General features: G+C 37.0%; 1 protein-coding gene across 8 annotated transcripts; it reads left to right on the top strand.

Moving 5' to 3' along the window:
* Window positions 1-4,316: 4,316 nt before the first annotated feature.
* LOC106051391 (uncharacterized) lies at window positions 4,317-16,861 on the top strand. 8 transcript variants are annotated; one of them, XM_056012784.1, is made up of 6 exons: window positions 4,317-4,485; window positions 7,230-7,630; window positions 9,594-9,671; window positions 9,957-10,126; window positions 11,847-11,949; window positions 13,545-16,861. In XM_056012784.1, exons 2-6 carry the CDS (start codon window positions 7,339-7,341, stop codon window positions 13,673-13,675), a joined length of 774 nt encoding a protein of 257 aa, XP_055868759.1. In that variant the 5' UTR covers window positions 4,317-4,485; window positions 7,230-7,338; the 3' UTR covers window positions 13,676-16,861. The 8 variants fall into 8 exon arrangements, with proteins under 8 accessions (XP_055868759.1, XP_055868758.1, XP_055868757.1 ...); XM_056012783.1 differs by lacking the exon at window positions 4,317-4,485 and adding an exon at window positions 5,748-6,155; XM_056012782.1 differs by lacking the exon at window positions 4,317-4,485 and adding an exon at window positions 5,748-6,155 and having other exon boundaries at window positions 7,080-7,630.
* Window positions 16,862-17,366: the final 505 nt, after the last annotated feature.

Below are 17,366 nucleotides of genomic sequence, written 5' to 3'. Positions count from 1 at the left end.
TATAGAAAGTGTTACATTAAATTGTTAAATGTTTTATACTATTCTCTTATTAAAGGGACCCTCTGAGCTTCGTGTTTAAAAAAAAATCTTTTACAGATTCTATAGTGTGATTAATACTAATTTAATCTAACACATTTTCCGGAAATAACCTATATCATGGGCGTAGCCAGGATTTTTTTTCGGGGGGGGGGGGGGTTTTGGGGGGTGAATTTTTTTCTCCCCCCCCCCCCCCCGACACCCCCCCCCCCGCGAAAAAAAAATTATATGTATTTATGTGTGTGTGTGTGTGTGTACATAATCTTTATTACATTCTGACCCTTCATTCTTTCGGAAGACGTTTATTGTGCCCTAGAATAGGTTCTTCCATGAGTAAGTGAAAAAGTTGTAGATTCCCCGACATTAGGCCTACTAGCAAAGGGGTCTGGGGGAGCGCTAGGAGCTCCCCCAGCGCGGGGCAAAGCCCCGCCGCCAAGCACTATTTCTGATATTGAAAACCAACAAAATGCATATTCTGAGGTAGCCTATCTACAGTGCATTTTCCTGATACTAAAAAGTTCTATTTAAAAAACCTAATGTGCTATTCTTACTGACTTAGACCCTCCCTCGTCGTTCGGCGCATTTGACGTCAAGCTGTTTCCATAAAATTGTGGACTCCCCGCCATTACTAGCAAGGGGTTCTGGGGAAGCGCCAGTAGCTTCCCAGCGCGGGGCGAAGCCCCGCCGCCAAGCACTATTTCTGGTATTGAAAGCCAACAAAATGCATATTCTGGGGTATCTACAGTCCATTTTAATGCTATTAAAAAGTTTTATTTCAAAAACCTAATGTGCTATTCTTACTGACTTAGACCCTCCCACGCCGTTCGGAGCATTTGACGTCAAGCAGTTTCAATAAAAATCTGTCACTGGTAATGTCTGAAGCCTCTTCCCACCTACCATGAGGACCTCCATGAATGAGTGGCGTCAAGTTGTACTAGGATATCATTGCAACTCTTCTTATGCGTAATTGATTTTGTCGGAGAACATGTCCCGCAAACCTCATGCGTCGTTCTCTCACAATCTTACTAAGGGGTCGACTCCCTTTCGGCATAGGATTTCCTTGATTTAGATCCGATCTCTATAACTGACTCCTGAAATCTGTCTTAGCCATCTTTGTTGAGCTATATTTAGTGTTTTTCGATTTCGGTAGATGACTATTCACTGCAGTTTATTAATGGAGCCCTGCCACTGGTAAAAATGTGTAACCTCTCTTGAATACGCTCTTGGAATTAAGTGACTGTAGTTTGCTTTAGATTTTATATCGAAAAGAGAAGTTTTATATTAAAGTTTTATATTTTTTATATTAAAGAGGGGGTTTATCGTAAATTTTAGACGGGGTTTTAAAATCAAAATCTTCCTTAACTGTGCTCTTGGAATTAGGGGATTTTCGTTTGCATTTTTTTTTGTTTTGTTTTATAGAAGAGGGGGAGTTAACTGCAAAAACCCCAGGTAGGGGGTTTAAAACTCAAAACCCCTGGTGGGGGTTTTTAAACTCGAACCCCCTGGTAGGGGTTTTTAAACTCGAACCCCCCTGATAGGGGTTTTTAAACTCGAACACCCCTGGTAGGGGGTTTTAAACTAAAAACCCCTTTGGTTGTGCTAGGGCAAGTGATGGTTTAGTATTAAAATCTCACCTAAAATAAACAAAATCAAAGCAAAAAATCAGTCACTAAATTCCGACTCCCCCCCCCCCCCCCAAAGGGGGGGGGATTTCATTTCGGGGGGGGGGGTTTGAACCCCAAGGAACCCCCCCCCCTGGCTACGCCCATGACCTATATCCGTTGGCAGGGCTACTAGTAGCCTTCATCCTTTTAGGGCTTACACACTTGGCGATTAAAAAGCAACATAAGGCCTATATATTTTTACTTATGAAGATTCATTGTATGCATGCGTTCAGTTATCGATACATTTGGTAGACCTAGCATTCGATGCCCCTCGTATGATATAAACCGAATTGTATAGAAATGCCCGGGCCGATCTATTAACACCCAGTCCTCCCCTGGTCCAATCTCTTATGTGGACCCGTGGGGGCATGGGGTATCTGGGAAGTTTTCCGTGCTGCCTTTAGGTGATCAGCAAACACAACTCGAACTGGGGCTCATTGACCAGATAGCCACCCTGTTTATTCATCTCAGCCATACATGTTTGTATTAATTTCTTAACTTAGCTTATTGCAGGGTTTTAGTTTTAGTTTCGAGAATTCATCAGTTTGTACATAAATATTGTACATTGTATTTAGTGACAGTAAAAAATAGTGACGTAACCAGACTAATGACGTTGCAGAATAAGAGTACACAAGAGTAGAATAGCTTTGGACTTGGAACAAGAAGCATGGGGAATGGACTGCTATGAGATATCGACGGATTTATAGACAAATGACGCTCATCCGATTATGTATATAAACATCTCTAATAAGTCTTATCAAGTATATCGTTGTTACTTTATTCATTTGTCCCTTGAATCGATACCATTCGTTTTAGAAAGCCTGAACACTGACTTGCAACGTCACAACCTGTGGGCAGTTTAGAGAACACGCTCGTTGCGATGTCACAGGTCGGTACGACGTGGCAAAGAGGAGGCGCGGCGGCTGAGCGGTGAAACGCTTGGCTTCTGAACCGGGGATCCCGGGTTCGAATCCTGATAAAGACTAGGATTTTTAATTTCGGGATCTATGGGCACCTCTGAGTCCAAACAGCTCTAATGAGTCGATGTGCTGGCCACATGACACTCTTGTCTACCAATGGTCACAGAAACAGATGACCTATAGATAAAAAAGGGGAAAAAAACACTGCATTATAATCTACAATAGTGTTTCCCAAATCCTAGTGCTCCACGAGGCCTGAATAGATGTTCCACGAACTACCGGAATAATTAACTAGTAGGTCACCAGGCGAGTTCGTCTCTTTAAAAATAAACAAAGTGTTCCGTTAAATATATGCGAAGGGTTCCGTAAGGGAAAAAGTTTGGGAAACATTTATTGACAAATACAAAAAAACGAAACATAGGAAAATACTTAGAAAGACAAAGATAAAGGCACATTCCTTATTCCATATGCAAGGACAAAAGTAAAAGTGCTCTTCCCTAGTGCTAGTAGTGCATGGAATGGGTTGCCTGAATCAGCCAGGAAAATACTTAGAAAGACAAAGATAAAGGCACATTCCTTATTCCATATGCAAGGACAAAAGTAAAAGTGCTCTTCCCTAGTGCTAGTAGTGCATGGAATGGGTTGCCTGAATCAGCCAGGAAAATACTTAGAAAGACAAAGATAAAGGCACATTCCTTATTCCATATGCAAGGACAAAAGTAAAAGTGCTCTTCCCTAGTGCTAGTAGTGCATGGAATGGGTTGCCTGAATCAGCCAGGAAAATACTTAGAAAGACAAAGATAAAGGCACATTCCTTATTCCATATGCAAGGACAAAAGTAAAAGTGCTCTTCCCTAGTGCTAGTAGTGCATGGAATGGGTTGCCTGAATCAGCCAGGAAAATACTTAGAAAGACAAAGATAAAGGCACATTCCTTATTCCATATGCAAGGACAAAAGTAAAAGTGCTCTTCCCTAGTGCTAGTAGTGCATGGAATGGGTTGCCTGAATCAGCCAGGAAAACCAATGACGTAGCAGAAATGAAACTACTGATTAACTAGACTGACACAGGCACAAGCCCTAAGACATAATTAATCATCTTCTCTTTTGAAGTAACGTCTGTAATTTTTAAAGATAAGATAATCACTGGACACCCAGAGCCTAATATTTCTTAGGTTTATCTTTTCTGATAAACTAACCCTAACCCAAACCTTTTTAGTAAATGTACACTCAGCAGTGACAATAGGCCTACTTTTTTTTCCTGTAAATAAATAAGTATCGGATATTAGCGAGAAAATTAATTGGATATGACTCCTCTCCATCACTCCTCAGCACACACGCACAGTCCCAGTTTCAGTGTTTTAATTATCAAGAAAAACTTGTGTTTCTTTTCTGAGAAATTTCCTACTCGATAATTATATTAAAGGTGGTTTCAAGTGTCCGATCCCGTAAATTTTATTTAACAGAGACATCAATATAGAGGAACTCCGCCCCACATCTGCTTCTAATTCATAACCGGGGACTAAATGTTAGTCATTTAGTGTACTCGCTTAGGTTTGGATGACTCAACAACAGCTCAACAAAGATGTTTGAAACAAAAGTTATTTCGAAGGTACTTGAAAGCACTTATAGGACAAAGTATAGATGTAATTAGCTGGGCGTTAAGAAGAGTGAAAAGCGGCGTCCACAGGATATTACAGATCCATTACTCTATTACATAACCCCTTGATTAAGGTGGCCGAGTGATAGAACATTTACAGTGTCGTAGCTAGCTTTTTAAAAACCCCTGCATTTTGACATTCGACATCATGACAGGAGTGTCACAGGTGATACTTAGCTTAATAAATATATGTCTAAATTCCAATTGGTAAAGTATATAAATAAAATTAACAAATAATAATAGTAATAAAAGACTCTTCTAATTAATAGTACTGTTGTTTTTTGGCGAGATAATGCACAAGTGACAAATCTCAATTCATATCGCCTTGCGTCGTGCTTTCTATACAGCAAAGGTCATCTATAACATCATCTAGATCTATGCTTTCTAGTATTTTAGACTCACACGAATAGCAAGATTACATGGCAGAGGCGTAATATTTAATATTTAATGTAAAAAAAAATAGGATATTAATTTGGGGAACCTGCAAGTGGGGTCTCGGGGGGAACTATCGAATTCGGACCCCCTTCTCCCACCATTGCTACGCCACTGAACACTTAACTGTTTTATATGAAATTTGGGATCCCGTAGAATCTCGTATGGGACCTTTTTTAAAATTCTCAAAAAGGAGACACTCAGCATTCAAATAGATCTATATAGGCCATCTAGCATGACATGGTCTAGGTGCTGGGCCACACAACATTCTTGCACGCTTAGAACGCATGAACTATCGAATGTAATGTACATCTTTAGCTTAGAGACGCACTATAGTGGACGGACATTGAACGCGACATTTTTGTGACGTCACGGATAGTGGGGGTTTAGTTTGTTCATGTGTTATTACAAAACTTATATTTACTCACTCCACCTGTGTGACTGTGTCTGTTACAAGTTTTGAAATAATAATGTTCTCCCATTTCCTATTTTAGGATGAAGTTAAAATTTTGCACAATTATTCATAGTCGATGACAATACGTTAATCAATACTGGCAGGGATTTTGCAGTTCTTCCCTTCTAAAGCTTCCCATTACATAAGCTTTACTTATTATGCACATTCTAATATTCTTTTGTTACGTTACTCAAACGGACCCCCAAATGACGCGAGCATCTTCAATTAGTCAACACTAATATAAGGCGTGGTGGCTACGCGGTAAAGCGCTTGGCTTCTGAACTAGGGGTCCCGGGTTCAAATCCCGGTAAAGACTGGGATATTTAATTTCGGGATTTTGGGCGCCTCTGAGTCTACCCAGCTTTAATGGGTACCTGACATTAGTTTGGGGAAAAGTAAAGGCGGTTGGTCGTTGTGCTGGCCACATGACACCCTCGTTAACCGTAGGTCACAGAAACAGATGACCTTCATCTGCCTTATAGATCACCAGGTCTACTATTTCTTTCAATTAACGACTAATATTAACCTACAAACACACTGACAAACACACTGACATATGGGGAAGTATTTTTAAACACACAATTTCATTTTAAAATTTCAGTTTCTAAAAAGTAGCAGGATTGTGAGTCACACTATGTTAGGTTAAATCTAAACAAAACAATCTGTGTGTTCAAATGTCTCAGATGTCACTAGACTAAATCTAATACACAGTTTTCTTTGTTATTCTCATGAGATTTTATAATGAAAGGGTCTTGTCAAATAAATAATTTCAGTTTTCGTTAGTTTGTGTATCACTTGTCAGGCTTTGTGTTTGATTAGAAGTTATCATTCTGTTATGGTTTGAACAAGAATCGAGAACATTAATTTGAGAAAACTGTTCGCGAATAATCTTTAACGCCAATACATATAAAAAAAATTTAAAATGGCGAGTTGCTGATAGTGTGTCATATATTGAAGTTGGGACAGATGGATTCAACCAGGGGAAGTAATGGTAAACTAGATTATATGGACTTCGAACGTGACCATCACGTGACCAACATTGAATTTCTAGTTTGATTTTTGTACTTCATTATTGTGTGCTCTATAAATATATTTCTGATATTCTCTAGTCGTAACTATGATGCAATGATTGTTTTCTTTATACTATATTAGATCTAGTGGGGCGCGGTGGCTGAGTGGTTAAACTCTCGGCTTCCGAACCTGGGGTCCTGGGTTCGAACCTCGGTGAAAACTTGGATTTTGAATTTCAGAATTTTCAGGGCACCCATGAGTTCACCCAGCTCTAATAGTTACCTGACTTTAGTTGGGGAAAGTAATGGCGGTCGGTCGTTCTGCTGACCGCATTACAGCCTGCTCGTTAACTGTTGGCCACAAAAACAGATGACCTTATCATCTACCCCATATATTAGAAGACCATTGTTTCTTTCCGTTTGTGAAATGCCGAAACGTTTTTTTTTCTAGTTTGGTGATAATCAGTCATCCCTTAAACATATTCATGGCATCGGCGTTATATGAATGTAACATATTTGTTGATTTAGGTGTAGGCCTAGATACATGAATGTAACATATTTGTTGATTTAGGTGTAGGCCTAGATACATGAATGTAACATATTTGTTGATTTAGGTGTAGGCCTAGATATATGAAGGTTTTTAAAATTCATTGTGTATTTTTCATTTTTCTTTTCTATTTTTTTTTGGGGCCCCCTTTCACTTTGCATTGGGCCTCCAGTTACCTAAAGCCAGCCATGATTAAAGTCTTGTTATTCTAATGTACCAGCCTCTACACGTCAATACTTTAACACAGTGTTTCCAAAACTTTTTCCTTAACGGAAACACTTCGCACATTCTGAGTAGTTAGCGGAACACTTTGCAAATTCTGAGTAGTTAGCGGAACACTTTGCAAATTCTTTTTTAGAGATTAATTCACTTGGTGCAAGTTGGTGGCATTCTAGTTAATTATTCCAGTAGTTCGTGGAAAACATATTCAGTCCTCTCGGAACACTAGGTTTCCGCAAAACACAGTTTGTGAAACACTGCTTAAACACACATATTTCATCTTACAAAGGTGACATCCAGCGTCGATGAATCTCGTTATAATCAAAAACTTGTTTCTAGTTCTTTGTTTGTGATAGAACTTCTCAAAGTCTATTTGTTTGCCAATCGTGGTTTGACTCATGGAGTCAGTCGACGAATGTATACCGAATCAACCATTCCACACCTGCCAAGCAAAACCAACGCAACTAGAAGTATGCACAGGTGGGACTGTCAGTGGGAAAAGCTACTCCTGGGCCAAACGTCGACAGCAAACAAGACCCATGGCGAGCCTGCCACCCCGAGATCAGGGTAAGAAGTGTCGGTGTCGGACACACTGGGGTACAAGGACCTGCTGTATGATACCTACTTTATTGGTGCTAGCAGCTTCCACTTTAGTCTTAGGCTACTTCGTCTACCAACTCCAATTTCCAGGTAAGAAAATATTTTTTTACAAAGCTTATATCAATTCACTCTGTTTTGTCTGTCTGGTAAAAGGTCTGTACATGTTTATTTCTCCCATACCCATTCTTGGATCAAGTTGAAACTTCGCACAATTATTCATTGACATAGACAAGACATGAATCAATTAAAAAAAATTAACCAGTAAATTATTGGTAATTCATTATTTTGCTTAATAGCAACGAGGGAAACTAATACTTCAATATTCACAGAAATGGTTAAATTTGTTGGGCTTAGTCATCTTAAATAATTGTTAACGCTATTTCTCCCTCACGTATTCTATCAAACTGATACTTCAAACAATTATTTATTGTACCTAACAAAACATGAATCAATAAATAAAAATAATTAATTATTGGTATTTTAATTATTTTGTTTGATATCGAATAAGGGAAATAACTTGTACATTATTGGTAGATATAGGTTTAAGGACGGAGTTTTTCGCCTTTAAAAAATATTAACGTGCTAAATAGGTATACATTTTATAATGAGGGGGGCGGGCTGTAAGGTCGTGTTGTATTGAATTCCCTTTCAGATGCCCCCCACCCACACCCCAAGTTCAAACCCTGCTCGCTGATATCTAGACGTCCAGCAGCAGTTTTGGGCAAAGATGTAGCACATTCAATTTGAAGGAACATACGAAACCTATACAAAACAATAAAACATGTTAAAGTGGTTGGCCAGTTTCTGGTTTAAAGGACTGGAGTTCGAGTCCTTATGGGAGGATGGAGACTTTAATTTGGATTGGTACAATGAATTTTGAGCTAATAGATGCTAGCTTACTAGATTTTTCCAAAGCTTTTGACAAATTTCACCACCATAGTTTGCTTAAAAAATTAAAATATTTTGGCATTGATGATCCATTGCATCAGTGGATTAAAGATTTTCTGATAAGGAGAGAACAAACTGTAATAATGAATGGCTCTAAATCAACACCAATAACAGTAAACTCAGGTGTACCTCAAGGAACAGTCTTGGGTCCACTACTATTTTTAATTTACATAAATGATTTACCAAATTGCATTAGTTCAGGAACAAAAGTCAGATTATTCGCAGACGATTGCATAATATATAGAACAATAAAAACAACACAAGACACAGATATTTTACAAAGAGAATTAGATGAATTACAGAAATGGGAATCAAATTGGAGCATGTCTTTCCACCCAGAAAAATGTCAATTATTAAGAGTAACAAAAAAACTAAAACAAATTAATTCCATGGTAAACCAGTAACACAGACTAAAATCGCGAAATACCTAGTCGTATAATAAATGAAAAACTGTCATGGAATCCACATATTGATGAAACTATAAAAAAATCAAACAAAGAATTAGGGTTTATTAAAAGAAATGTCTATAAATCAAATAAGAACATAAAACTAAAATGTTATTTAACCTTGGTTAGGCAAATAATAATAGAATATCTATTTGGGACCCCTCAACTCAAGAAAACATTAATAAACTGGAATAGACAAAATAGACTGTATTTTATAAGATAAGGGCGGCATGGATGTCAGTAAGGCGCGCATTAAACTGTTAAAGCTTTTATTATAGGCCTAGTATTCTCGTACAAAAGGGTCCCTATGAGCGACGTATTTAGGGTCTATATTCACTGTATCACAGCTATCGATACCTTATCAAACTTAACATAATGATTTTGAGGACAGGTAGACCTAGAATTGGATGTCTATCATATAATATACAATTTATTGGCCGAATGAAATAGAAATGCCAGGGCCGATTATGACACCCAGTCCGCCTCTGAATCCATGCCTGTTTGTTTATACTAGCTGTAAATAAATACATCGTCTATTATTAACTCCTTTTGTTGAGTGCTTACCTTAGATTTACAACAATATACATAATATGTTTACCAAACATTTGACATAATGTATTGAAATCGAATGTAGATAAAGATCTATATTTATTCTTCAGAACGTCAATCATGTGATGTGGGAAGAACTTGCGCAAGGGTCAAACTTCAAGACTCAGAGAACAGGAACTGCAGTATAGGTGAATTGAATTATTTGAAATAAATATCTATACCATTATGAATCACAATGCACTTCATACAATCCCACGTCCCGCTTTGTTCTAAGTTTTGAGGGTTAAGTTAAAACTGTAGTTGTAAAGTTTAAATGTAATCTTGTGGGTTAACTTATCGTAAGTAAAGCCCAATTCTACTATGAATGCAATCAAATAATTAAACTAATAGATTTACAATGCATGTCATCAAACCATTAAACTAGTTTCCTCACACACACAAATAAACGTTAGCTCATTGTTAATATTCGTCAGACATCCACTTTGCATATGATTGCCGGCTTCAACTAAAAGATTCATTTGGCTTGACTACGACAGCGATACTTGTCGATAACAACACTTTAAGGGTAATGAAAGCTGGGCAATACATGATTCAATCAATCGTATTTATTGAAGGATGCCTAAAGAATGGATCTGATGACAGTGTAAGTGATATATTTACTATAAACAATAATACTAAATCCTGCATAACTTTTAAATCAGCGGTTCTCAACCTTTTAGGCTCGGCGACCCCTTTCTACAATCCTCCACTCTGCCGCGACCCCCCCCCCCCCCACAGCAATAGAAGAATAATCAAAAAAGTCCATTTTTTCGATGTTCTTAGGCGACCCCTGGCAAATCTTCAATCGACCCCCAAAGGGGTCGCGACCCACAGGTTGAGAACCCCTGTTTTAAATGAACATCATATATATGTATGTGTAATGTATCAATTAAATCAAATAGAAAATCGAAAAGTGCGAGATGTGAATAAAATTTTTCCTAATTCCGAAACAAAATATTTTTATATTTTAACCAAATTTGTTTTTCATACTTAAATATGAATCAGAATTCCTACTTTCCCCCATTCTTACAATAGTGCCAGCCATCTTTATTACTTTTATCTACAGATGTTATACAAGTTAGCAATTTTGTTTTCAAAGCCCGTTTTTATATTTCCTCTTCGGGTGATCCACAATATAAACCCACATTACTGTTTAACTTTCCAACAGTTATACAATATGGTAAGCCCACTTTTGGGTTCACTCCCGTGTTGTACAATATGGTAAGCCCACTTTTGGGTTCACTCTCGTGTTGTTACAATATGGTAAGCCCACTTTTGGGTTTACTCCCGTGTTGTACAATATGGTAAGCCCACTTTTGGGTTCACTTTCGTGTTGTACAATATGGTAAGCCCACTTTTGGGTTCACTCTCGTGTTGTTACAATATGGTAAGCCCACTTTTAGGTTTACTCCAGTGTTGTACAATATGGTAAGCCCACTTTTGGGTTTCGTTCTCGTGTTGTTACAATATGGTAAGCCCACTTTTGGGTTTACTCCCGTGTTATACAATATGGTAAGCCCACTTTTGGGTTTACTCCCGTGTTATACAATATGGTAAGCCCACTTTTGGGTTCACTTTCGTGTTGTACAATATGGTAAGCCCACTTTTGGGTTTACTCCCGTGTTGTACAATATGGTAAGCCCACTTTTGGGTTCACTCTCGTGTTGTTACAATATGGTAAGCCCACTTTTGGGTTTACTCCCGTGTTGTACAATATGGTAAGCTCACTTTTGGGTTCACTCTCGTGTTGTACAATATGGTAAGCCCACTTTTGGGTTCACTCTCGTGTTGTTACAATATGGTAAGCCCACTTTTGGGTTTACTCCCGTGTTGTACAATATGGTAAGCCCACTTTTGGGTTCACTCTCGTGTTGTTACAATATGGAAAGCCCACTTTTGGGTTTACTCCCGTGATGTACAATATGGTAAGTCCACTTTTGGGTTCACTCTCGTGTTGTTACAATATGGTAAGCCCACTTTTGGGTTCACTCTCGTGATGTACAATATGGTAAGCCCTCTTTTGAGTTCACTCTCGTGATGTACAATATGGTAAGCCCTCTTTTGGGTTCACTCTCGTGATGTACAATATGGTAAGTCCACTCAATCATTATTGCCATAACCTTTTCCAGGGCTACGGAAAGAGATGACACTCACTGCTAATAAGCTAAAATGACACGATTGATTGTATGTAAAATATAAAAAAAATGTGTACTGTAATGTCCTCTCCCGTCACCTATAAAATATAATGATCGAGATGTTTAGATTCTTGTTATTTGTAACAATCTACTTGTTACAGACACTTGAGTTTGTTTTTGTTTTGTCAGCAGGGAAGTCCATTGAATATTTACGTAGCAAGAGAGCCATTGTCGAACCAAACTACGAAAGTTTTGTTAAATTATACAGAACATAAAAACTTCAGTCACATTTGTAAGTCATGTTTATATGTAGCATATTCCTTTGGTGCCCACCTAGTAACAGATGTCCATGCGGATGTCCCTTTAGCCATCCTTATCAATAAATAGCCTATGAAAACGTATCAGGTCTTTGAGGCGACGTTCGGATATGACGTAACGCTCTTTCCCCTTCTTTGTCACACATGGTAACAAAACTCATCCCCCCCCCGTCCTCCCATAAAGTAACATATTAATAGAAAATTCGAATTTTAGATAAGACTTATTCATTAGTCATCATTTTCCCAAATTCCCCCCCCCCCCCAAATTACACTTTTTGATCATAATATCGATAGAAAGGATGAGAAAAGAATCGACTTCTGTCGGCGCCTCGATCTCATTCTCTACATTTTTCAAGACGATCATCCCACATTTGCGTCTGTTCCTTCCACCTCATCAACATCAGAAACGAGGGACTTCATTAACGTAGCTTTGTAATCAGTCGGTTAGGTTTCAGCAGACTTGTAGTGCCGACGCCATTAAAGTCTTATTTGTGATTTTAGTAAGGTACCAGTTTGAAATATTACTAAAGTGATCACCAAAACTCATAAAAAAATATGTTTGACTGTTATATCCCACTTTATATTACTTACACTGTCTGCTAAGAACAAAGGCCGACTGAACTAAGAATGAAACAAATCTGGGGATATTTGTATGCAGTTTTTATATTTTTAAACATTTTATTTCTACCTGCTCTTTTCATTTGAATATGTGTCTGTTTTGTCACGTGACACATCTTCAGGATTCCTTCCCTTTGTAACTAATTGTAATAAATTGAACCCCTCTTCGCCCCCTAGGCGCTACATAATATCAAGTAATACAATGTAGTATGATAGAGCAGTTAATAACAAATTTATATTTTCCTATGGATTATGAAAATTGTATCATCCATGGGTTGCTCTCTAGTCCAGAATGCATGAGGATTATAGGCCTCTGAAAAAAACAACAAAACAAACAAACAAATTTGGAACGATACCAGCTAGAAAAAGATTCGCTTTTATTGCAAAGTTTACAAGAACTCACTCTGTTTCTCTGTCTGTCTGTCTGATCCAAAATTTGGAACAAGTTATTTTTCCCATTTTTTTGGATCAAGTTGAAACTATTATTCATTAGGCACAATTATTCAGTGTTTCTAACAAAACATAAATCAATATAATAAAAAAAATAAATCAGCAAATCAAATAGTGTTGCGTTGAAGCATGTGATGCGGTTTTTGAGAGATATGGTTGTAAATGTGGCGTTCTTCTCCTTAGACAAGCATAGTTTTTTTTTTTTAAGTATTTAAAAAAATATTTTGCTTGTTTTGTGTTGCATCGAGACAGTGACTTAGTTAAGGGGAGATAATCCTTTTGTAGAGACTTAGGTCTTTCGCTAAAAACTAACAATAACCTAAAAGACTTTCTACTTTTATAAGTAAAATGCACTTGAGTATCTCAGTGGATAACAAGTCGACCTTCCATCGCGAAGGCTCGAATTCAAATCCAGACTAGGATATTAATAAGAGATTTGTTTAGTTTGCGACACCTAGATCTACATCTAGTAAGTAATTTTTTCCCCTTTTTTTTTTCTCAGATGGACTTCATAACTTCGATACAGCGGACTTTGTTTTTGTGACTTTCTCTACGACAGTGAACAGCCCAGCTTCATTTTTAGAATTAATATTCATACAACCATATTTTGTGATTGATGGACTTGAATGGTGAATACGTCTTGTTCTCTTCAGAAGTGAAATATGATGACGTAATGTCCAAAGTATCCCAGAGGCCCTTGTTTAGGGGAAGAGAGTTCCTTTTTACGAAATGAAATATTTTAATCTTCAAGTCGAAATCATGCAAAGATTGAACACACACTTTTATATTAAGCAACAATACACACTATAATCCTAATTCAATAAAAATAAATCATAGAAATAAACTTAACATCATAATTTAATAATTGTTTGACCTATAAGGCACTGTTAACAAACATTATGTAGACTCAAGGGACTATTATGACATAACAGACAGTTGAAATGACAAACTAATCAAAAAAAGTTTTGAACAGATATGTCTAAATGTTATTCCTGTAGTGATGCACAAGGTTTGTCAAAAAACACACAAATCGTAACTTTTGAGTGAGAAACATGGTCCGACTAGAAGCGTAGAGTCCATGGGGCACAGGGCTCTCGGAGGGACATAATGGAGTGATCAGTTCGCTAAGGTACAAAGGCATTTTAATGTTTTAGATCCACTGATGGCAAAGTGTGGCCATCTTGTCGTCGATTCTTGCATTCACAAGAGAACAGTTGCGGAATCACGTCTTGTTTTCGTACGACTAGTCCTGCAGCATGGTTCTGAATTTGATCCATCTTAGCGATTTTGTCCTCGGGTAAACCCGCTAGCACGGTGGTAGTTAAGGCGGGAGAGTATGGATGCTAAAGCGAGCTTTTCTGTTGACGCCGTTATTAAATTGGTCGAATCTAGCCTAATCTGCGCATCTGCAGAGAAAGGCCCTTGCTGAGCTGGCTTATGTAAGGGTCAAAAGACAGAGCTGAGTTGAAGAAAACTCCCAGATTGGACGTGGACAAATGCAACCTGGCAGTTTGTGATGACTAGGGAATCTGTACTCTACTTTTGTCATATTTTTTTGAGTGCCTATCTTAATTGCTTCTCGAGCTTATTCTCAACTACCCAGGGAATCACCATGGCAACAGTTCCGCAGATTGTTGTTGCCACAAAGCTTGAAACTTTCATACTGAATAGACTATCAACGTCTAGTCTTTCGACTCAGGACCGGACACCACAGAAGGAGACAACATTTACCGGAAGCTCAAAATTGGAACAAGTGAAATCTGACCATTTGGAGTGTCACCAGAGAATGCTGATTGCTGACCATGTCCTTCAAAACTGTTCTCTTTACCATGAGGCCCGTACAAGACACTGGCCCCAAAATACCCCAATAGAAAGAAAACTATATGGAGAGCTCCCTGATTTTGAACCCACTGCGCAGTTGGTCTGTATTGGTCTAGTCATCTGAACGCTCCAACATAAAAATGAGAATAGAATAGACTGATTTTTTGGACCTGAAAAAATACTCATCCTGATAATATTACTAGATCTATTATACTAAAGTTAATAGGACTAATTATTAGATCTATAATGGTCGATATCTTTTGCATTTTTCATTTCTCTTTTTAAATTAAATTGACATTAATAGGCTATGAATTTAAGTGTACCTGATAAAGAAAAATAATTCTGCTAAAAAAAATACGGGTAGTTGGGATCAGACCCGATAGAGGCTATAAAAAGAAAAGACAAGAAACAAGCGTGTGAAACTACACATTTACAGTACTTTATTTACCCAAGATCTGTTGTTTTTTTTAGGATTAGCTTATTTCAAGTACCCGGCATTTTCCGATACACAATTTCACATACAAAAATTTTTGTAGCAATAAAAATTGTAGTGATTTTAAAAATTGTAATGATTTTTTAAAAGGTGTTTTAAAATGTGTTACTGTAATCAATTGTGAATATTCGTTTGTTATGAATCTCACTGTTTTGTGTTTGTTCTAGTTTCTTAATGTTTTCTTTAGTTAAGGGGTCGTGTTTCCTCCTCATGTTTATACCTGATTTCTTCTAGCAGCCGTTGTGAGACATTGGTCCAAAATAATGCTAAGCAAAAGAAAAAAAAATCGCATTTGAATGTTTTAGATGAAGTCCATTAATTATAGTTGCTTTAAAAAATTGATCTCAAACATACCATGGGCATTGTTATAATAGTCATAGATATATAGAATTTAGAATTTGTAATCTATATAATATATTCAAGTCGAATTCGAATACTTACTAATGTAACTGTAGAATCAGTATACATCTACTACTAGAATATAGATCTAGATTTGAAATAAAGTAGAACTAGAATCTAAGATAATTAGAATTTACTCTAGTCTAGATTGTAACTCTAGGCAGTCTAGATCTAAAGTCTTAGACTTAAATATTAATTTTAGACTAGATTTAAGTCTAGTATACTAGATTAGTAGTCCCTATTAGGTCTTGGAGTTTAAAAGTATATCTATATATTCAGTATTGTATTGATAGTAGATCTACTGAGTCTGATCTAGACGAGCTATAGAATTTTTCAATATCTAAACGAAGAACAAACATTTAGTTCTAATGCTAAAATGGTTAGATAAGAGAAAACAATAATCATTGGTACTGCATGTTGTTAGGCGCTTCCGCGGTGTCTTATGCAAATACACCAAATGGAGGTAACAATCAACGTAGTACAATTCAATAACACCGCGAAAATCCGAACAATTAATATCTTCTTATCTTATCTTATATAATACAGACGTTACTTCAAAAAAGAAGATGATTACGTCCTACGCGTCATGCATTTAGTCATGCATATTAACCAATGACTTAAATTCTGCCAAGTCACTGGTTTTCCTGACTAGCTCAGGCAACCCATTCCATGCTCTAATAGCACTAGGGAAGAAGGAGTATTTGTACAAATTTGTCCTAGCATATGGGACGAGGAATGTGCCTTTATCTTTGTGTCTTTCAGAGTATTTTATTAAATTTTGTTTTTGTATTTGAAGATTATGGTTCAGTGTTTTATGTATGATTGCTACTTTACTTTTGAGCCTTCTGTCCTGAAGGCTTTCTAAATTTAGTGATTTTACTAAAGGTGCTACTCTAGTCAAATGTGAATATTCGTTTGTTATGAATCGCACTGCTCTATTTTGTGTCTGTTCTAGTTTCTTAATGTTTTCTTGAGTTGAGGGGTCCCAAACAGAGGATGCATATTCTATTATTGGCCTAACCAAGGTTAAATAACATTTTAGTTTTATGTTCTTATTTGATTTATAGAAATTTCTTTTAATAAATGCTAATGCTTTGTTTGATTTTTTTGTAGTTTCATCAAAATGTGGATTCCATGAGAGTTTTTCATTTATTATAACACCTAGGTATTTTGCGTTTTTAGTCTGTGTTACTGGTTTGCCATGAATAAGATAAGTGGAATTAATTTGTTTTAGTTTTTTTGTTACTCTTAACAGCTGACATTTTTCTGGGTGGAAAGACATGCTCCAATTTGATTCCCATTTCTGTAATTCATCTAATTCTTTTTGTAAAATATCTGTGTCTTGTTTTGTTTTTATTGTTCTATATATTATGCAATCGTCTGCAAATAATCTGACTTTTGTTCCTGAAGTAATGCAATTTGGTAAATCATTTATGTAAATTAAAAATAGTAGTGGACCCAAGACTGTTCCTTGAGGTACACCTGAGTTTACTGTTATCGGTGTTGATTTAGAGCCATTTATCATTACAGTTTGTTCTCTCCCTATCAGAAAATCTTTAATCCACTGATGCAGTGGACCATTAATGCCGAAATATTTTAATTTTTTAAGCA

Source organism: Biomphalaria glabrata, chromosome 15, assembly GCF_947242115.1.
Source record: "Biomphalaria glabrata chromosome 15, xgBioGlab47.1, whole genome shotgun sequence".
NCBI lineage: Eukaryota > Metazoa > Mollusca > Gastropoda > Planorbidae > Biomphalaria > Biomphalaria glabrata.
The sequence above is the reverse complement of the archived record's forward strand: the minus strand, read 5'-3'. Positions and strand labels throughout refer to the sequence as shown.

Excerpts from the sequence above, each read along its gene's own strand:
- LOC106051391 (XM_056012784.1), top strand. The coding sequence starts at position 7,339 with ATGGAGTCAGTCGACGAATGTATACCGAATCAACCATTCCACACCTGC. Across the intron at positions 7,631-9,593 it reads CTACCAACTCCAATTTCCAG|AACGTCAATCATGTGATGTG; the intron begins GTAAGAAAATAT and ends TTTATTCTTCAG. Across the intron at positions 11,950-13,544 it reads TAAAAACTTCAGTCACATTT|ATGGACTTCATAACTTCGAT; the intron begins GTAAGTCATGTT and ends TTTTTTTCTCAG.